Below are 22,663 nucleotides of genomic sequence, written 5' to 3'. Positions count from 1 at the left end.
GGTCAAGTAAGGTACAGTGCTGCATATCTTCATTTTGCCAGTACGCCTGCACAAGTGGGCTGGTTTTTTACAATTAAGTGTGGGTCAACTGTGTCATTGTGAAATAAAAGCACTGTAAATAATACATGACATCACTGACAGTCTTGCGGTGAGGTCTTTCAGATTATGACTAATGTGGCCTCTGCGTGACCTTTAAAACCAACAGCTTATCCTCATTTCTTAGGAAATAGCCCAACTGAATCAGTAGATGTGTCCTTAAAATCGTATAGGCGCTGAATTGAGTACAATAATCTGAGAAACTGTGGAATTTTCTTTTTTACAATAAGGTCAAATGTTTCACTGTGACACTGTTTAAAGTTTGCTGACAAGCAGTTTGCTTGGACTTGGTTTAATGTATTATGACTGAGGCTTTGGGATCCGTGTTCACCACAATGTGTGCTGCTCAGTTTGTGAGGTGGCTTTAGAGAGCAAACAACCGTGCATGTCTGATCCACATCCACAGTAAAAAGGAGCAGAGCTGCACTACGAGGTCACTCTGTTAGCAAATGTTATTAAAACTGCTATGAAAGGGAGGACCGGACAGCGCACACACTAGCCAACGTCTGTAACCCAAAACACGCTCTGCAAACATCTTTTATTAATGAGGCGTGCTGCATACAGTGAATACATCATCCTCATTAAAAGTCTTTTCATTAAACCATTTTATTGAGCAACTACAAAGTTGCTGTTTTGAGGGTAGAGAAGAAAATGAGGAATAAAGAAACAGACACTGAAAATACTGGACAAAGCACTATGTCAGTGAAAGAGGATAATTAAGGAAAAGATTTAAAAACCAAGTTTTAGGATTGCAAGTATTCTTTAACACAGCTCTCATTCCCTTGTAAATTTCATATCAAAAGGCTCATGTATTTTTTTGTAAAGAATAGTAGTTTAGAGTTGAAATAAAGGAATTGTACTCACCACCATCTGAGGAAGCAGCAGACTGAAAGAGAACAAAGAGAGACATGAGTGAGAGGCTGCCCTCATGACCTCCTGTGCTGAGACAAGGGACTGAAGAGTGTGCGGATAGCAGTGTGTGTCCAGGCATCCCACCGGTCTCTCTGAGATGTGTCTCTTTGTGGTTTGTGTTTGTGAGTGTGTGTGTGTGTGTGCTGCTGAGAAGGGGTTGGATCTTGGGTCCTTTCACAAGACCATTAATTTGTAAATGGGTGGGACCCCTGGCCTCCACCACACACAGCTGTTCACACCTCCACACCAGGACCCACCCCTCATTTTATTTTATCCTCACACACTCACAGCCCTGAATCTGTGCATTCCTGCTAACTGCCGTCACAAAGATCAGAGCTCATCAAGTAGCAGAGCTACTTGAGAGGCCATCACTGACTGTAATGGTTCTCTTTTCACTTGCTAATTCGGGGGAGTGAGTGGTTTATGTATGTGTAGATGTCCCTGAATAAAAGGCAACAGCACAAGCACCCCTCGTGGGCACTGAAATTTCAGTGACAACTTTCTATAATTGGGTGTAATTATAGCCAAATAATAACGCTCAATAAAATACCACCCGTGTCTGATCTTATGATGGATCAACAAATATTTACTTGGCAGTGCTGCAGTTTGAAATCACAGCATCAGCATTGGGCTCCTGGTAAAGCTATTAGTATGATTATGATTAGAAAGAGGTTTAATTCCCCGACTGTGAAGCCGTTGCCGCAAATATATTTAAATGCAGGGGAGGATATGAGAGGCACATCTTAGGGCTTGGTCCAAGAACACTTGAAAAATCAGAGCGTTGGAGGATTCGTCTGAAAAGAGGCGACTATTTCCAGAAGAGTGTTTTCTGAGCTGCCACTTCAAAGTGTGAATATTCAAGGCTGATGATACGTCTAAACAAGGCACTTCATGGCAGGCTAGTGCTTTGGTGTGAGCAGTACATGCAGTTTGTGCTTTAGTGCAGTTTCATAATACTGGATTGTAGAGCTTGTTATAACAGAACAATGAAACAAAAGTCATGGTCTGGTCCATGATCAAGCTATTTTTTGAAAGTGAAATATTAGGATATGTTGTCTTTTTCCAGTCTGACTTTATTCAAAGTATAATTTCTAAATTGGCTCTGAGTTTTGATTTAATTAGTAGTTTTCAGCTTGATCAATCGGTGATAGAACAAGTCCAGACATATTGCGGACCAGCCCATTCTTTGTAGTTTGTGTTGATGCAACCGGCCATCTGAAGAAGGCAGGGTCATGTGCACTGACGTGACAGTTCGTTCCATTTTGGGACTGACCACATGTAAAAGCTCTATCAGACATAGACCACTAAACCACTAATTGTCTGTCACGGCTTCTTTACAACTCCAAGGCTGCTGAGTCCAACCCCATGTAGTCAACACCCAAAGGCTACCCCCCCTTCAGTGGTGGCTAGCATGTGTTCACTAATCATGGTGGCTAGGATGAAGCCGACACTGAAGAGAGAGAGAGAGAGAGAGAGAGAGAAAAGAGAGAACACCCACTCCATCTGCATGTCCCTTTGGATCTAAAAGCAGCTAAACCGCAAACCTTAAATATAGAGACTGTGGCTCATTTTAAAGAACAAGACAGACATCACACATCGTGACGTATGTTTTGGTTTTGATCAAACAAAAGGTCTCCAAGCTGAGACTGTGGTATATGAGCAGGTGTGTTCACTATTGTTAGTACTTCAGGAGCCTTTAAAATCTATATATGGAGGACTTGTATGTCTAAGATGACAAATGTGATAGACATCTACTTCCTGAAACAGTGGAACTTCCACTTACGCAGTGATCTATACGAGTGGGAGAGTTACAACAAATTATGATTGATGCTGCCTTGACACACACACACACAGTTGATGTAATATGTCATCTGTTATACCACACACATGTCAGAGGAGAATTATGTAGATTCTGAAAGTCATAAGTTGTGTAACTATACTGAAACGTCTGCGTGAATGGAAATATTGCAAAATAAGGCAACTAATTTGACCTCCTGTGCCTCAAAACTTATTAAACTAAAGTCAAATTATACTTTCATTCTCAAATAAGGTTTTCAATTATTAATTAATGTCAATTAAGTGATCTATAAAAGTTAGAAAATAGTGAAAGCTGCTCACGATGTCTTCGAATTGCTTAATTTGATTAACCAAAAGTCCAAAACTCCAAAATAATCAGTGTCAAAGGTTATAAAATGGAGTCAGCAAATATTAACATCCTAAATGACTTAAGCAACAAATCTATCATTTAAAATGTATTAATAAATATTAAATAACTAAATTATTTCAGCAGTATTCTCACATATGATGACAACACATTATACAAGCCTACCTGGTCAACCTCACTAGGTAGGTCTGCAAACATACAGAGGCTGTTGTGTGTATGTATTCATGAGGCAGCAGGGGTTAGACCACACACACCACTGTGTGTTTTTTAACTTGTTATTGCTTCCTTACCCACAAGTCCCCCTACAATGAGGCTGAAGTGATGACCCAGGCACACCATCGCCTCTTGTCCACACACTCCCTTCCTCTGTTGACACCTCCGGTGACGAGCCGGTCCACTGTGGGTGGCTGTAGAGAAGTACAGGCCCTCTTTGATCCCTTTCATATAGGACTACATTGCAAAGATCCCATTTCCCAGCTGGAATCCCACTGAAAGCTGTCCACGTTAGGTTGTTATCAACCAAATGGACAAAAATCACAATTCAAGTCACAGCGAGTACCCTGGCTCTGAATAGAACAGGATTTGGCTCTCCGGTTGGAAAACGCTCCTCCAGCTTTACTGTGGTACAGCCTCCACGCCGTAGAGTCTGGCATCTCGAGACACCACATGCTGAAGGAACGTAGATGATCACACCAAGACAGATTTATGTGTATGATCTGAACTAAGCCGCCGTGACAAAAACAAACTTTTCTCGACGCTAAATAAGTTGAAAGGTAAACCACATATTCCCGAATGTTAATGTCACTTCTTAAGACCTCTCACAGAGAGTGTTTCTGATGATTCAAAAGTGAGTTCATTTATCTTTTGAGCTTGTTGAGGCATGTTCTTGCCTTTAAAAACAGGGTTGAGATGTACCCTGTTTATCACTTTACCGCAGTCGAGATAAAAAGAAGCGTCTTTGAAACTTTCACACAAGTCAAGGCTGATTCTAGCACCCCGCAAACAAACAACCACGAGTCCCCACCGCTTCAAACAGCTGTTCAGAGTGAGAGCGAGACGAGCGACAAAGAGGGCGATTAATGAGAAAAACAGCTGACTGAACAAAAGGAGGCTCCCCGCTTCATACACGGGAGGAAGAGGAGGCTTGGTCGGCAAGCCCCAGTTTACTTACAGTGTTGAAGTTCCAGGTCCTCTTGAAGGAAAGTCTCTTTTTGAGACTCATTGTTCCCTAGTCTGCTACACCAGCAGCACACAGACAGAATATGTGTGTGTGTGTGTGTGTGTGTGTGTGAACGCATACCTGAACATTCCCCACCCAAAACTCTGCAAACCATGTCTGTACAAGTCAGACCGAGGGAAAGAGAGGGAGGGAGAAAGAGGCAGAAATGTGACATGGTACTGGACAGAAAGAAGGAGGGAGAAGAGGGGGGTGTAAAGGAGGAAAGAAAGATTTCCTTACTCTGCAGCTGTTGCTATGGCAACCCGCCTGACAATACATACAGCCTCTGCCACAGTGGCATGAAGGAATCAGATGAATTAAGCCCCCCTTCATTCCCCTCACAAAAACACACACACTCACTATGTCAAAACCACATCGGCCTTTCCCCCCCTTTTGTTTCCAGCCGGGGTACTCTCCCTTTACTTGAAAGAGAAAATAGAAAGAAAATACCCAGTCAGGATAAATTGAAACCATATGAATTTTGTTTTAATCAAAATAAAAGTTTTCTAGCCCACAATTTGAACTCCGAGCTTCATTATCTGCTGTCACAGAGCGCCATTCGTACGCCCCCGACGGTAATCGTGTCAGTTGGTGTTTTCTGCTAGCAATTTAGCTCATGTACCAGAAAAAGAAAATAGGTTTTTATTCTGGCATCACTCCTCGTCTCTGCTGCAGCGCTGTGCCTCCACATTTCTGGCAAATCTCTACAATCAGCATGCCGACTGTTTCTGGACCGACTATTATTCTCAAAGCACGGGTGGCTCATTCTAAGGTTTTCTCGTGACAAAAGAGCTAGTATTATTTGGTCTTAATTTTGCCGTAAATAATGGATCAGATACAGTGTTTATTAACAGCTTGGTTTTCATGGTAGATTTCCCCCGTTTAATTAGATTTCTACATGGTCTATCACTTTGGAAATTGGATGTTTGTCATATGTGCATGGCTGTGTTAATGGTTCGGAGGGGGCAATCTGGTCTCCCTGACAGGCAAGTCACAGATGACAGCTCCAACTCCTACGGGAGGTTGACGTGTGTTCATATATGTACACATGAACACATGAAAGAGGGCACATGGGGAAACAGTGATAGAAAAAAGTCTCAGTATGCTTCAAGGAAACTAGGTTGTTCGACGCACGCTTTCACAGTCTCTCCTCCCCAAAGGCATTCATGTGTTGCGTTCGCTTGTACACATAAAAAAATGATGGAAGTTGTCGTGTAAAATGCAAAATGCAAAATGCAAAAAAAAAAAAAAAAAGGACCTTGAGAGAGAAAACTTCCTGCCTACTTTCCCCGTCTCTGCACACCCAGCCAATCGCTGCGTAAAGTACAGTAGGCATTATTGTCGGGTTGTCTGTTTCGGAAAATACCAAAAATTTTGGGACGCAGCTCCCACTGTTTCCACTGTCAAAACCGGAGATTTCAGATGCTGTTAGACTATCCCACAAGCACTTCTTTTGAAGCGCACTGAGGCCTAAAGAAGGAGACTACTTCAGACTGGGGTTTTGAGTACATAGCGCATTCACAAAGGAAAAAGTAACTATATGATCTGTGCAATCTCAATTTAATTGATAACGAAAACCACAAAATAAATGAATGAGCTACTCTTCAGCTGAAAAAAATGTAAAAAAAAAAAGTGGTACAGTCTTGAGACGGCTCCAGGAAAATCTCAAAAATATAAAATAAAGTCTTAAATCTCTGGAGGAACCTCTTGCTTTCTCTTTGTGATGTTTCCAAATTTAAAAGTAGCATAATCTTTCCAAAGTTGCAGTTTTATTAAGGTCACTGAATTTCTTGTACGCTAACTGCCAAAACCCCCCCACACTATGCAGATTATTACATAGTGTATACTTTATCGGGGCACAGGAAGACAGATTGTTTACGATTTCATGTACATTTGCAGTGATGCAGACATGCAGTAATTAGAAGTTATTCAGGGCACTGAGTTGAGTCAGCTACAATCGTGGTCAGGACACAAAATGGTGTATTTAAGCCCTTCAGGTCTTCTTTTGGCCTTTGACCCCCCCCCCCCACCCCGCCCGAGGCAGATAGTTCACTGCAGCCAGGTGAGCACATCTATAAGAGCAAAACATGTTGGAACATCTCCAACCAAAAATGCCTCCAGGAAAAGCACTTTCTCTATTTCTATCCTTTATGTTGCTGACTGAGGACAGTTTGAAATAAACAGTTTTCACGTGAGCTCTGAGCCGCTGCTTGATTTAATCAATTTGTGAAACTTTTCTAGTCAGGCTTCACTGCGACAATGAGCGCTGCATGTCACAAGACATCTAACTGCACGTCAAGTTCTCCACCAGGCAATCTTGACCGAAGACGGAAAAATAATCTCGGTCTGCTATCTGCGGCAGACTGTTCCCTGAAAATAACATCAAGAAAGAGCCATGCATGGAGGCAACTTCCTTTTGAGGGAGGGAGGCGAGGGTGCGGTGACTGATAAGATGGAAGAGACATTTCTTTCCCAACCAAGCAAGGAGTGAGAAGCAGAGAAAGAGACTTCTTTGGAGAATTATGAAAACTCCTCTGACAATATCTAAGTGATGATAGTGTAGACAGACAACGTTGTGTTTGAATTTTGGAGGCTACGGAGTGGGACCTAATGTTTTTACTGTGAGAAATCTTGTTTATCATAGCAAATCCACCAGACACTCTATCACATTAGCAAGGAACTGATGAGGTCAGCTTGCTTATGTGATGCTAGGGGACCAGGAATGGTAAACAATATGAACACAATTACCGTCCCCTTAGATTTGCTATCTGCATTATGTCCAACTCCATATTCAGTCCCTTCAAACAAGAGCATATTTTCATAATCTGCACACAATAAACATATTACTGTGTTAATATGTGTCTTGCTATCATGCTCTGTTGAGAAATCCTATTTTTAATCGCAAGAGCCTCAGAACTTATGCCAGTGATATAATCTCACCTCCCTTATGATCTAATTGAGTCTCAAATGTTATATCAAGTTAATATTTTCACAATGATATGAGTCAACCCAAAGCTTGAAGAAGTTGATTTTTATTTTTAGTTTAGAGATATTAAACCAGAAGGCTTGCGATTTTGATGAAAACCTTCATCAACACAGCGCAAATCATTCTGAATTTGAATTTTAGACTAAATACAAGTGTTTTGCAACTGAGTTGGCAGTCCCAAGTGTCTGACTTTACAGGTGTGAATGTAGCATTATAGTTACTGCAATTTTTTTTTTTTTTTTTACAAAAATATATATGTAACTTTTTGATTTTTATCAACAAACACCTGAAAAAATATTCTTTGAATCTGCTGACCAGGGTCATTATTTCACCCTTACTGACAGATCTATTCTATGTTAAAGGAAAAGATTTACACAGAAAAGAAACAAGGACATTTACATTAAATAACACAGAATAGATAACAGATATTTTCTGTTGTTTACAAATTCAGATGTAAAACATGTTATCTGTGTATACAGATGAGACTAAATGCCAGGAGGTGAATGGGAAGTTGTGATTTAATCATGTTAATCTCTGAGGAGTTTGATCTAAACTAATTAATCAATTAAAATGAGTTTTCTTTTAAACAAACAAATAAGGACCTTACATCAAACATTACAACAATGCTGGGAGGATGTATGTCTCGAGCCAAGTAAAGAGTCGAGACATCCGTTGAGGTGGCTTTCAAGTGTAATCCCCTCGGCTAACAAATGAGTTGTTCTCCACGTCTTTAAAGACATGAGCCATTTGCATGCAAACAGAGGCCATCGTCAAAATGCGTTCCATCTCTTAATCCTCCCCTGATCAGCAGTAATCTACTGCCTGTTCCCCAACTCTAACCAGTTTGCCGCAGCAGATGGGTACGGCTCTTCTCCTGTCTGGATTAAAGTGTCATTACTATGATTTGTGCAGTGTTGCTGGTGTGCGAGTGAGCCACTTGTTGCTGATAAAAAAAAAAAAAAAGCTGAGAGTGTTAGCATTCCTCTGAATAGAGATGTTTACCTTTTTCCCTTCTGCTATTCTACTTCTTGCAGGGTCAGGAAACCAATATCAGTCTTTCCCAACTTTTTATAGTAATGTGACTTTAACTCTGCTTGAACCCGAGGTTAATAAACATGAATCTTGGCGTACCGCAGGTGGGCTGGTTGGAAGAAATGCTATATATAAAAAATGAGTAATTGTAAATTTATAGATTTACAGGCCAAGCTGAACCTCACAAAGATAAGATAACTTCAGAGAGAGAAACTAGAACCGGGGACCATGACCCCTCCCTTCTCAATTTATTATCGTAGAGTCTGTACTCACATGAGCCTGGAGGGCTCGAGGTGGGTAAACCACATAAGATGCCACCACACCCTCATACTGCTCTTTCTCTTCCATAAAAACACCCAAAATGGACTTTCCAACCTGAAACCTGACACTTATAATTAGCTCAGTGACTCTCCCCCCCCGATTTTCCACCAAACTAACTTACAGGAAAACGCAGTGCACAGTGTTATGAGAAGTCTGGGTGCCTGTTTGTTGCATGATAAGACTATGATATGAATGAATATCTGCCTCCTGGATGTGTACAAAGCTATACCTTGCCTCTGATGAGGTACTGCCATAATTGTTTACTTCCTGTAAATCCTCCTGACTAATCCTTGTGGTCACGCAGGGAACCTGAGCTGGTTGAGTGAAACTGTGAAAGATGGGAAAGATACAACTTTTGGCTTAAATTTAACCCTTTAGGCTAAGGGATATAGGATGGCATTCAGTCTTTATGGGTGTTTGGCATGGTGACAAGTTCATGGTAATGCTCACAGCGGCAAAAAATGCAGTTATTACTCGAGGTACATTTGAGACTTAGAAGCAGAGTGTGATACTCTGTACACACAAAACACAATATATCTGTAGCCTTCCTTAAAAACACTTTTTTGTCACTTTTTTCAGTACCCTTTTGCTTAAGCATATGCGTTCTACAACATGGCAGTCATCTAGCACTACTCCTACTACTAATTTGCATTTCAGGGCAGTCTTAATATGTACTGCCTTTAGAAATACCACGACACATGCTGCAGGTCACAACATGAACAATGCGCAGCATTTTACTCAACTTACATGTGATGCAATAATTAAGTTATATAAATAGATATTTTGTATTTCTTCATTGTTGACCATGTTATAAAGATGTTATAGAAATATTTCATGAGGGAAAGTTGGTTTTTCGGCTGCCACAGTAGGGCGCCGAGCCAATCCCTCACAATATCACAGTGAAAGTAACTTGGCCGCCCCAACAATGAATGTTTATGACTTCCACAGTGCAAGAAGACAAGACCTTGGCCTAGTTCCGCAGCATCTTGTATCAACACAAGGCCAAAAAGATACCAACTACGTTCACTTTCTGAAACTCCCTGCAATCCTCTCCAGTTGAAACAAGACAGACTGTCTTGCACAATGTCCAAGACATGAATCAAACGCGCCCCATCGTCACCTGAGCTACAGGTCTGAGGTAAAGAGTTGAACACGATGAGCGGCACACTGTATCCAAGACATGTCTAAACTGTTACCAGGGAGGTGATAAAAGTCTTTGGCAGTTCTAAAGCCGTTCCTTGTTGAGTAACCTCCACACCCTTGGCAGTAGATTCCCTTTCAGTGAAGCAGAGAAACTTAATAATAGTCCGATTGAGGAAGGTAAACAGTGTGTGGAGAATGAATCATTTCCAGAAGTGGTGTATCACATCCATAGACATCCTGGTTCAGATGGCATTTCCTACAGCCAATCAATAAGGCATAATGGAGAGCTATGTGGTTAACCTAAAAAAATATATCATAATCCTTAACGTCGATGGATGATGTCATAGTGTTGGTGTGACAACTGCCAAAAGTGGAGCAGCAGTGCGTGTCCGTCCAGAGATGGCGAGGCAGCGGGTATTTTCCGTGGTTACAGTTTGGTCAAACAGCAAACTCAGCAACCACAGCCACATCTGGTCATCTGGTTATTGGCTGTTGCATATTCATACCCGGAGCAGCTGGACAGTTAAATAACTTCTACTCAAGTTTTGTTCTGTTAATGTACTGTTTTTCCAGTTGGTGGGTTTGGAGAGAGCAGCCTATATAATTGCAATAAAACCTCTTGAAGGAGGAGGAAAGAAGAAAAAGAATCATAGTGGAGACATTTAGAAAATGTCAGGCTGCTTAGTCTTTGCATCCTTTAATGCTAGCCTAAGGACACATTTTGTGAGCGCAACTGTCCACCCACACTCCCAGAGCTGGCCATGTGATGTCAGCGAGATAAAAGTGCGTCGTGTTCTCCTGCCTCTACCAGCTAATCCCCAGGAACACACTATTCCTGCTCATCTTCTCAAGTCAACACCCACATCAAAAAAAAAGAGGGAAGAATTCATATAATGAAGTGCGGCATCTAATTTTAGCAACTGTTATAATATTAATAATAATCATAACTCAACATGTAAGTGCATGTAAGCTGGCTGCTTGCATATACTAGTTCCTTTAAGACATACTGTATGAGCAATGAAGATCATGCAGTAAAAGAAGAGAGACATTTTAGCAAAGGTTGCTGTGTGATAAGTGGTGAATCAGAGCGGGGACATGCCTGCACAAAGCCAACAGGGGCAAGGCAAAACAACAGGCAACCATTTCAAGTTCAAACTCAACTGCGGTTGGTACATGACTACCAAAGAAATACGCAAGTGAACATTCACTGAGGATTTAATTCTATCTGACACAACAACCCCTGATCTCGGTTTCCCCTCACACCAGATCTAACTTCTCCCGATGCCCCCGATTGATTTCAAAAAAAGGGTCAATTTCTCAGGGCGAGTGCAACAGAGCGCACCTCATTCAAGGGCCCATAAGCGACCCTCCATGTTCAGCTCACAAGAATAATCCTGGGTCACTTCACAAAACCCCCCTTTAGTATAACGTCTAATTTAAAGTCAGCGTGCATCCTGATATAGATGCTAGACCACATTTTGCTGTATACAGCAGCGCAGTGTGTGTCATACAGCACATGAGAGTTCAGCTGGCACTGGTCAAAACATTCCTCTGACAGACCACACAAGCTAACCACTGTATGCCGCTCAAAGGCAACAACAGGAGTTACAAAGAGCCCAAAGAAGGAAAAGTAACGGTGGCAGGGAAGATACCACTAGTGTGAAAGATGAAGATGGCATCACCAAACAGTGTAGAAGTGAGGACAGGCAAAAAAAAATAAAAAAATAATGAAGACTCCAGGATTTCAAGACAAGACTTACAGAGTTGAGAGTTAAAGTTTGCTCCATGTATGGCGCTGGGTGCGTGTGTTTGGCTCGTCTTCAGCGCTGCTCCAGACGCCTGGCGTGTGTAAACGAGTCCATCCGCTGGAGCTCCTTGGTGCGTGCGCGAATCGGTGTTTTCAGTGCAGAGAGAGAGAGAGAGAGCTCAACGGGGGAGGAGAGAGCGTGCAGGAGAGCCGAAAATCCTGACAGCTACTGGGAGTTCAAAAGCTCCCTCTCTCTTCCTCTGTTGCCGGTTCCTCTCTCTCCCTCCCTCTCGCTCTCTCTCTCTCTGCTGTAAATTCCTCCTCTTTCCCTCTATGTTTACCTCCCTCCCCGTCTCTATGTCTTCATGCCTTCTCTTGGTTTTTCTGCTACGCCCACAGGATAGATCTATTACCCGAAGGCGTGCAAACAAGAGCTGCTAATGTCTCCACACCTAAAAGGAAAAATGGAAACTTCACGCTCATGGTGCAGAAGAGGAGCCCCGAATGTCCCAGCGGGCACCTGAATAAAACAGTGTGCATTAACTAACCGCTCACATTAACAGATGTGTTAACAAGCAGCAGCACGTCAGAAGAGAGAGTCAGTGGGAAGACAGTCACAGCAGCCTTGCGAGTGGTGTCATTTCTGCAAAGTTGAACACAGTGTCATCTGCTGAGCGTTGCGGGCGCACAGCATCTGTTTGGAGCTGCAAACAAGGAGTCAGTGATGAGGAAGAAATAAGCTCATAGTGGCGGAGCGGTGAGGTGGGATGTGGGGGCATTTGCAGATGGGCTCTGAAAATCTCTGCATGGAAATAAGATACGGAGGTACAAAGCGGCACATTCTTCCACATGCCAAAACATAAGGGGATCTGACAAGAAAAGCTCAACATGCATCAAAACACTCTTCATCACAGAAAACTCAGAGATATCTGCAAAAACACCAAATCATATAGAGGCTTCCCCCTCTGCTGAGCCAGAAAAGCACACACTGAAACCCATCCAAAAGCACAGGATTATATATATATATATATATATATATATGTGCCTTTCTGACTTGGTGTGTGGGTTGCAAAAGCTACGTGTCAGAGCCTTTGTAATGTGGAGAAAAATAACAAGCATTTGCTCATTCCTGTGCTAGCCGCTGTGACGCAAACCGCCGACCATGGAAAAAGCAACACAGCTACACGCGTTTCAAATTGTTCTGGGCTCGTCCACATCATGCAGCGAGGCCACGTACAGGGGTTGTCCGCAGGGGTCTGCCCTAAGCACTGATGATGACTTCCGAAATAGTCTCACGGTGTCCTTGTGAATCCAGATGCATGCAGTGACTGAGAGCTTATCACAGATTTTTTTTTTTCTTTCCAAAATGTACCGTGAGAACAGTCCTTCAAAACATCCTTCACAACAATGTTAGAAAGTGCTGCTGAAACCAAACACTATAACCCCCTTTAGCACTTAACCACACAACTATCACTGAATATGTATGAGCAAGGAGTCATTTAAGGTCAACATCTTAGTGTAATTCAATGGTTTGATAAGTTTTCAGGCTCTAGTTTTGAACTTGATGTACAAATTCTTAATAGATTCCAGTATTAAACCTCATATTTGGACTGACTTTAACAAAAACAGAAGTTTTTCTCCAAATCTGTTGCTAGAGTAAAACCACCAACCCTTGCATATGTATGAGGGCATAATTGGTAATGCCATTAGATGGGCTGAGGTTTATTGTGGCGAGGTGCTTTTAGAAGTGCACCAACTGATCTGTGACCATGAACCCAGGGTGGGGCTCAGCCCTTGAAATGAGAGCCCAGGGGCAAGGTAAGGATCTAATTACCTTTAAAGACCATGAAACATCCACTATGGTATTACTACCTGGAATGTATTGGTCTGCCGCAATATAAAATTTCACGGGTAAATTATCGTTCTCAATTAGATGCAGTCTGAGTAGCTATGAGCTGAATGCACCGTGAGAACAGTTTGCTGGTTTCTTCGGTGTTAGTTTATTGGAAATATTTTAAACTCTCCTGAAGGTGGTAGTATGTAAGATTTTTTTAAAAAATCATATAAAAAGGTACGAAATATTGGACCATTTGAAAATTTTGCAAATGGCAAAATATAATTTCAAACAATCTTCACTCTTCATTCATGCAACTGATATGGCTGTGAGCAAAAACAAACTGATTGGGTATTGATTGCAGTGGGTGGATCCCAGCAGTGATTATGTTGAACTGTATGAATGGATACATAAAGAATTTATGGCTGTGTTTTGACACAAAAAATGTTCAAGGAAATATCTTTACATTGTATATTTGCCTGAACAGGATTCCTAAATCCAAAGAGATTTGATTTACAAGCATATAAAAGACAGTAAAGCAGCAAATTGTCACATTTGAGAAGCTGGAACCAACGAATGATCAACATTTTTGCTTCATAAATGACTTTAACAACTCATTGATTCTCAAAATAGTTAGCAATTAATTGTCTGTTGATACACTGATCAATTAATTGACCAATTGTTTCAGCTCTACACTGGTGTTCCTTCGCAACAGATGACTTATAATAAATTCTTAAATTCTAATTCCTTGTTTGTCATTAAAAGGTATCTTGTGTAAACAAAAAAAATCACATGTACTGAGAACCAAATCCAACCTGCTGCATGCACTCAATCAAAAATAATGAGAATAAACTATGAGAATTTTAAAGTGGTTAGTGTGAGATGAGCCAGTCCTACACAACATATGCCTAACAAAGAAAAATCACATTGATAATCCATTAATCTAAAAATAAATGTCATTATATGGAAGACTGCAATGCATTTTCCACAATATATTGTTGCCAAACCAAACACAGCTCATTTCAGCTGTTTAAAATCATCCCTACAGCCATTCATTTTACAGCAAACATGTCAAAGCTTGACTATGAAGAGAAATCATATTACCCATGATGCTAGCATGTAAAGGTCAGTGTTTTTCTTGACATCCCTGACACAGTATATCACGTCAAACCTGCTTGAGCTTGCGTCTTCCTGTCGGTTTCACAGTAGCTGCTGATAGAGAAGAGCTGTGAAGTCCTTGTATCACAGGTGAACAAATCACTGTGTAACAAAGCAAACTCGAGGTGTAAGAAAGAGAACTCAACAATACTTAAAGTGTAAAATAGAAAACTGATACCTTCTCAGTTCTCTACATTCCAGCTTCACAGAAATCAGGAATAAATGTCACACAACAACGCTTGGAAAACAGCTGCATCATTTAGGGATGACGGTAACATCACAATTAATTTTACTCTTGATAGCAACCTAATTAGCAATTGCTGGGGAGCCATAGCAACTAAATAGGATGAAACACATCACCAAACCAACAAAAACACATGGTGAGGGGCTCTCTTACCATCAGGCGACTTGTATCTCAGATACAAAAGAAAAATGCATGATTAACTACTTGTTTAAAAGCTTGTAACTCTACCAGACACAATGCCCAGAAATGGTCAGAATAAAGCAGCGAAAAGTAGTTTTTTGCAACTTGAGCATACAAAAAGGATACGGGGGGATTTGCAAAGAGATCGTGAGCATACTGTGGGTTTGTGATTACAATAAATCAACAATGAAAGGAGGCATAGATGTTATGCTATGCAAGCAGAAACTGCAGCTGTCGTAACCTTTTATAGCCATCTTTAATCCTGCGGCTGTACATCTGGGGCAGACTGCTAAGGACCTGGAGCTTTATAACAACAGCACTACTTAGTGTGAGTTGGGACAATTCTAAGGAGGACACTTGTAGTGTGCCTCTTTGAGAGCAATGTGTGGTCTGCGGGCGTGTCTGTGTGTGACTGTGACTAATGCGTGGATACACAGTACAGTATGCCTTTTCTTGCTTTGTTTTCGTGTGTGGTTAGAGAAACTATGGGATGTGTGTGTGAAGGGTGTGCGTGTCTTTGGGGGGGTGGGGCAGGGGGGGGATTTGAATCAGTGTGCATGAGAAAGAGGGTTTCCTCAGCAACATTAATATGAGAGAATGTGAGCATGATATTCAGTCGTGCAGCAGTGCTCATTAGCAAGCCCAAACAAACAGGACCATGCCTCTGGCCCGCACAAAGACCACTTTGTGAGCCACCCCTTGCCACAAGTGTAGCAGCAAATGCAGAGTTCAAGGCAACGGAAATGAAAGGTTAAAAAAGAGCTGAAAGTGGAGCAGAATGAAAAAAAAGGGGGGATGGTTGGACTGAATGTGTACATTAGTTTAGCTGTTCAAGTTTTCTGCATATAGACTCAGAAGAGGTGGAAGCGCAGAGGACTGACAGACTTTGTGAATATTATAATTCCCATCAACTTAAAAAAACAACATACATAGACTACATATTCTAGGAACCTAGTGATGATTTTCCAGTTGGAAAAAGGTGGTGCACTTCCTATAAAACACTGCCACTGCTTATCATTGTTGTTTCATTTTGAAATGACTTTTGTTGAAGAAAAACAATAGCAGCAAGGACAAAAATCAACAAGAATAGAAAAGTTACAGACATTCAACCTCTAGGAGAACCAATAATAGAAAAAAGAACTTGTTGCCCACCTCAAGGTCATCCAGTGATCGTGCCAGGCTGAGGCGTTTAACTGAGCGGCGTTTGGAGGTACGTAGAACACCCTTACCCCAAAACCTGGAGCCCTGTAAGAACACAAGACAAGTGAATTAGAAAAGACACAATAACCAACACACAGTCATGATAGCTTTGTATACATCAACAGTGTGTTACTATGGTATACGTAGAGTAGAAATCGTCCGTCCGGCTGCTCCACTCTAGCACCAACCTCTATTAACTTGTCTTGTCTTCAAAAGACTTGTCTTCAAACCTACAGGTACATGTCACTGCTGATGTACCTACTGACCCCCTGACCCTGTCATATCCTCATACTGCCCCTAACGTTCATAATTTTCTGAGGACATGCACAATTAACTAAACGGATTCAGGATACGTGAGGCAGCCCACCATATGCACACAAAAGTGTAGTTAAAAGCAAGTATATCTCTGGCCTATAAGCAAAGTGCTAAATGACTTTGAGGTGTGTCAGTTGAAAAAGATCCTAAAGATACTCTGGAAATTTCAGAATTTCTACTAAATTTGACACATTTTCCTGCTAAAGCTGCTGTATTTACAGATAATGGAGGCCATGACACACAGTCCTCTCTGACAACATGCAGATTGGTCACACAAAGTAAACCTGAATTACTGCTGTTTCAACAGCAACAGAACAGAGGCATTAATTTCACAGTCTAATCGTCAAAACTACCATTAGAGATACCATGGAGCCTCCATGGTTTCCTGCCTATCGCTTTAGAAAAGAAAATGCAGTTCAACCAGCCCTGTTCTTATGATCGGAGAGGTTATGTCTAATGTTTGAACGAGAGTTGAAGAACTGCGGATAATTAGCACTGCATGACATGGGCTCTACCCTGTAATTTGCCAGGCTTCCTGTGCAAGATTGTCTTCTCTCTGATCTAATGCAAGCTGGCAGACAAAGACACAATCCACTTCTGATTTATAAACAGAGGAAAATACTTTGCTGTAATAATAAACGTTGAAAACACCAATAAAGAACAGTAGATTTTGTAGCTGAACTTTGTCCAACACACATTGGACGTAATCTAAAATGCCTTGAATTTGAATTGATTTATAAAAACATTATCAACTACATCGCAACATATAAATCAGACTTATTGAATCTGAGAGAAAGAAACAAAATCAGAGATGTTGTATATGCATCACTGTTTTCCTGAGAGGAGGCTCGTTTCTACTGTGACTACATGGATACACAGGGACATCTTGTGGGCAATGAGGACAGCAACACTTTAAAAGAAGACCCGCTTCCTTTTATCTACATGTTTATGACCATGACATCACTGACTTACAAACAGGTGCTTTCTGAGTTCGATTCACACTCACTACCAATCTACTTCTGAAATAGTGGTATTGTATTTCATATTAGGTGCCTCAAAAGCCCCCTCAGTGTCTGGAAATTCAACTCCCTGTGAGCATTTAATACTTCCTGTGTTGCTGTGTGCTTAACATGAACTAAGTAAAGAAACAGATGCCCTTGTCTCAGTACGACCGTACTTACAATGGAACTATTTAAAGTCACTTTGTGTAAGGATTTCTCATTAACACAAGGCTCAGAAATTACCTGCAAGGATACATATAAGCAAAAGCAAGCAGAAAATCCTATAATAGCTTGAAAAATGAGTGTAAATGTATGTTTAATAGCCATGGGTAAAATATTTTTATCATTAATCAAAACGATTAATCTACTGTTGTTTCACTAAAGCTGGTTCACCTCATTGTTTTTAGAAAGTTGAACCAGAAAAATTGTTTTTTTTCCCAGACATTCCTCCAACATTTGCCTTTTTTCTTCTAAATTATTGAATGATTAAAGCTTTTCAGGCCTCTAATAATAAAACAAAGACAAAAATCTAAACTCTTTGGCTGAACTAGTCACACACACTAAATATACAGTATTTATTGGTAACAAGGGGTCACAAGTAGACATTACTTTGTTTTAAGGGGTCACAAGCAAGAGTAAAGACAGCATCTCCCACTAGGATTGATGCAATGTTTTCAAGTGCTGCAGATTTTAGTTTTAAAATGTAAAAAAAAAAAGAAGTGCTTTACTCACATTTTTGGTACTACCATCCTTCCGCTGTTTCTCTCTCTGTTCAAGAAATCTTTTGGTCCATTCTTCTCTGGGAGGCAGCATCATGATCTCTGCTGACTGATACCTGTCTGAGGGAATCTGGCTCATGGGGGGAGGCAGGTTATTTGTGCTGGTGCTAAGGCTAACACTGGAAGACCAGTTGCTGTTGGATGTCACCTGAGGCTCTGGATCCCCATTGAGGGTTTTAGGCCACTTTGGCTTAGAGAACCACCTTTGGCTACCTCTGAGAGGGTCTCCCAAGATGTTAGTTTTTTTACCCAAAGGAAGAGAAGGTGGTGGTGGGGGCTTAAACTGGAACTTGAGCCTGGGTGGTGGACCTCCATAAAAGCTAGTCAGAGAATCAGGGCCAGGTAGTGACTCTGAAAGGGAATTTGTGCTGGCACTGTTCTCTGGATTACATTTTTGGCCATTCTTGGAGAGATTTATTGGGGTGAGGTCTTCAGCCGGAGGATAATCCCATGGACAGCTGGGGAGGTGGGCCCCAGGGTGGTTTTGGATTGCAGAAGGGAAATCCCTGTCCGCTCTCTCCTCAGGGGGGGAAGCATTGCCAATTCCACTGTCCCCATTACTGCTGGCACTGCCTTGCTTGCCAGTGCTGCCGTTCTCCTTGGCTTGTTGCTGAGCCTCCGTGTCCAGTCTGACTCTAAGCCTCTCTACGGCTTCTCCCAAGTCACTGTATAGGACTGTGACAAAATGAAGGACATCTGGCGGAGTCTGAGGGAATTCCAGACAGCCCAAAGCATCTGGATCTGGAGTGCAGTCGAAGCCAAAGCGCCCAGCAATCCCTATGTGGTCCTCATGGTTTCCCAGCTCTGGGTCGATGAAGAAAACATGGCAGGAGGCCCTTAAAGGACCATCCTCTGGGACACGGCCATTGATTATATGTGCTGTAGTGACCAGGCAAAAAAAACGTGGGTCTTCAGCACACACAGCCCCTAAAACCAGGTTTTCAGTAGGGAAGGCTGCCAAAACAGCTCCTGCTTCATCACAAAGTCTGATGCAGTCAAACATGATCTTCATCATCACCAGAGTATGGGTATCCTGCTCTGTACCCAACTGACGTATTCGCTCACGAATGGCTTTCAAACAGTCCTCCTCTGATTCTGTAGTGTTTAAAATCAGCTCTGTAGAGCTCAGGTAGCCCACTACCAAGGTCATGTTTAAAATACTCCAGTCTGAATTCACTTCTTCTGTGTCTGTAAAAACAGAGTCTGTGTCCCCCAGTCTGGAATTTTCCTCCTTTGGCTGCTCAGCTAAAGCGCTCCATTGTTGTGACCACTGCGACATGTCAGGTTCTGACACCGGCCTCTGTTTGGAGGTGAATGCATGACTTGAGTTGAAGGAGGAATTGTTTGAATCGTGCGAGATGGTGCGAAGAACACCTGCCTTTTGAAAAAGACGCTTTTTCTGTCCAATCCCAAATTTTTCATCATTAAGGATGGGGTTCTCCATGATTCGGCCTTCAGCATGCACCACTAACCGCAAAGGCCCTTTGCAGCTGCCAATCAACTGCACCACATTCTCATGCAAAGCGGTGGACACGTCTGTTCCATTGATGGCCATGATGCGATCCCCTTGTTTGAGTCCCACCAGGTCAGCAGGACTTCCTTCCAGGATGCCACTCAACAAACATGGCTGCTGTCCTGAAATAGTAAAGCCATATCCTGCCCGACCACGGATGACCTCAACACCCCTGAGCTCACCGACTGCATTCAAATCCAGGCGCCTCCTTGCACCCTCAGGCTGTCCCTGTATCCTCATGTTTGTTGTGAAACTCTTGCAGATTGCCAACACTATTGTGTTGTTGTCATCCTACAGTTAGACAAAAGTGGGCAAAAGACAGGAAGACACAAATTTTAAGTGGAAGTAGTTTGTTTGTACTAAATCATGCAGTACATAAGAATGAGGGAATAATCACAAAGCATTGCCAAATAATTCAGTTGCTAATCAGCTTTCAATAGAGATATGTGGTGGTGAAATACTAAGTTGAAGCATTATACTAGACTGATTTCATGATCCATTACCTGCAGAACACTTTGTCAATGAATCGACTAATTGTTATTTAATCTTCAAATGTCTTGTTTTGTCCATGCTAAAAGATATTAATTTGAAACAAATTAAAGCTGGGAACATTCACTTTTAAGTCAGCAAATTTCTGGCATTTTTGATTGAAAACTAACTTAAACAATTAATTGATCAAATTCTAAGTTAATTTCAATTATTTTAATTAGACCAATCAATTAATCGACTAAATGTTTAAACTCTACATCATGCAGCATATTAAGTGATTTTTTAAAATTCTTGAATACTAATATTAAATACTTTATGTTGAGAGCAATTGTTAAAAACAAAATCACAAAATAATTTCAGTATTTCCTCTGTAATTTTAATACAGCTGTGGTGCTTTGGGCAATAATTCTGGTTTTGTCCCATATCTGTCGCTAAGTTATGTTTAAAGTTGAGGCTCTAGTGTTAAAAAAATGTTTTTTAATCACTATATAATCACTACTTTTAAAGCATCTGGACTACCCTTTAGTTTTAAATGACATTAAGGCTTTTTATTAAATTACAATCTTAATACTGATTTAACATTTTCTCTTGCTCTGGTGAGAAAATAAATTTACAATACATGTACTTTAAAATGAATCAAAATACAACACACACGCATTTCTTTAAATTATGAAAAAAAACAAATATAAACCTACTAAAAAAATAATTACTTTAATATAATATACATAAATTACCATAATTAAGAAGTAGAATGTTTCTCGAGGTACATATTATTCTTAGAAAAGTACTAAATAACAACGTAAAACACTGATATCAATCTTATTTTAGCAATTACCTGTCAAAGATAAGACACAGAAAGCTTTTATGTCCCAACACAGCTCGTAAATTACGGGTCTTGGTCCCACCCCTCCTCCACCCACACCCCAAAAACTGTGCCAGCTGGCTCCCTACTCACCAACAACGCTTTAATGACAACCAGACTCTTGGGTTTCGGTCAGCCACTGTTTTTAAATGTTACAATATTCTTCTAACCACAAGTTAAATAGTTTGAAACAGCAGAAACACCAGACGAAGCCATGTGGTTCCTTTACTAGTGTTTTAAACCGGTAAAGCAATGCGCTATCACATACGGTAAATCAGAAACTTTCCCACAATGAGGCTGTTAAATGACTAAGTTAACTTTCGAAATTACCTTTTCCAGCGTTGAAAACTTCTGCAAAACTCCCACAGTTTTACATTCACGCTGCTAAAAGTCCAAACATTTACATTTTTCCCATTAAAGCTCTTTCTTTCTATTAATTATTCAAACAATATTTCCCTGCAGTGTAGTAGTAGTCCGTATGGCCCCGCGAGATATCACAAAGCGTCTTTCATTGTAACCATGACAGCGTAACGTCTCTGGAGCACGTGACGTATCCCTCTGGCCAATCACCACGCCTCTCACGTTCAATATTCAAACGATTGGAGTGACGCTATTGGCTGATACTAATACTGACAGTTGATAGTGTACTTTGCGCTAAAGTGAATCCAATTTAAAAAGCCTTGAGTTTTTAAATGAACTACGCCGTTTAAATGCGAGGTTCAAAGCGACAGTGTAAGCTCTGTCACGAAGAAACACGTTAAATATGAAAACGAACAACACTGTAAACACGGTAAGTTTTCAAAGAATTAAAAAAAACACGATAAATTAGAAGTCTTACCCATACAATTATGCTAGCACCGCTGTACCACTATCTTGCACTATGTGGGTCGCCCCCCGTCCGTCTTTTTCACACTGCTGCAGCACTCTGCTGCGGATGGTCTGTCAACAATACCTCTCTGGTCAAAGGGCTGCAACGGTTGTACACACGGTCACATGGGTTAACTACACATGTCTCAGCCTACACATTGACTGTAAACAGGAAATAAACTGAAAGTCATTTCGTGAAAGAAAGGTCACGTGATGATTATTGACAGTCTAATAATAGACCATACAAGCTGATACACTTGTATTACGGATGTGACAGTGACATCAAATCACATTGGTTTACATCTCAAACAAACAGTATTGCATTTGCATTTTCATGCAGGAGTCACGTCCATGAAGTTGCTGGTGCAGTGTGTCTGATCCAAATCCTCTTAAAATAGGCTGAAAGGCAAAGGCCTTAACATTTTGGCTCTATCAGTCCTCGCCTTCTGTGTATTTTGCATTTCAATAATTACCCTGCAGAAACAGATATGCTGCCTAACAGTGGGGAAAATTACAATGAAACACAGGAAATGATGGCAAACCAGTGTGCAGTTTAATTCAGCAGAAATGCAAACAAGAGTAAGGCGTTTTTTCACATATT

At 41.2% G+C, this 22,663-nt stretch overlaps 1 protein-coding gene across 3 annotated transcripts in view; it reads right to left on the bottom strand.

Moving 5' to 3' along the window:
* The window catches only part of rgs12a (regulator of G protein signaling 12a), a 38,075-nt gene extending 15,861 nt beyond the window's left edge, over window positions 1-22,214 (bottom strand). For 2 of the 3 annotated variants that reach the window (XM_042400275.1, XM_042400277.1), the window contains exons 1-4: window positions 21,526-21,707; window positions 18,285-20,135; window positions 16,189-16,281; window positions 961-982 (exon numbers count right to left, since the gene is read on the bottom strand). In XM_042400275.1, coding sequence (XP_042256209.1) covers window positions 961-982; window positions 16,189-16,281; window positions 18,285-20,084 — 1,915 coding nt within the window. In that variant the 5' untranslated portion in view covers window positions 20,085-20,135; window positions 21,526-21,707. Of the gene's footprint in view, window positions 1-960; window positions 983-16,188; window positions 16,282-18,284; window positions 20,136-21,525; window positions 21,708-22,033 lie in introns of those variants that run through there. The other variant, XM_042400276.1, reaches the window with a different exon arrangement.
* Between the last annotated feature and the right edge of the window lie 449 nt (window positions 22,215-22,663).

The sequence above is a fragment of the Thunnus maccoyii genome, chromosome 22 (assembly GCF_910596095.1).
Source record: "Thunnus maccoyii chromosome 22, fThuMac1.1, whole genome shotgun sequence".
Taxonomy (NCBI): domain Eukaryota; kingdom Metazoa; phylum Chordata; class Actinopteri; order Scombriformes; family Scombridae; genus Thunnus; species Thunnus maccoyii.
This window is presented reverse-complemented; position numbering and strand designations above follow the sequence as displayed.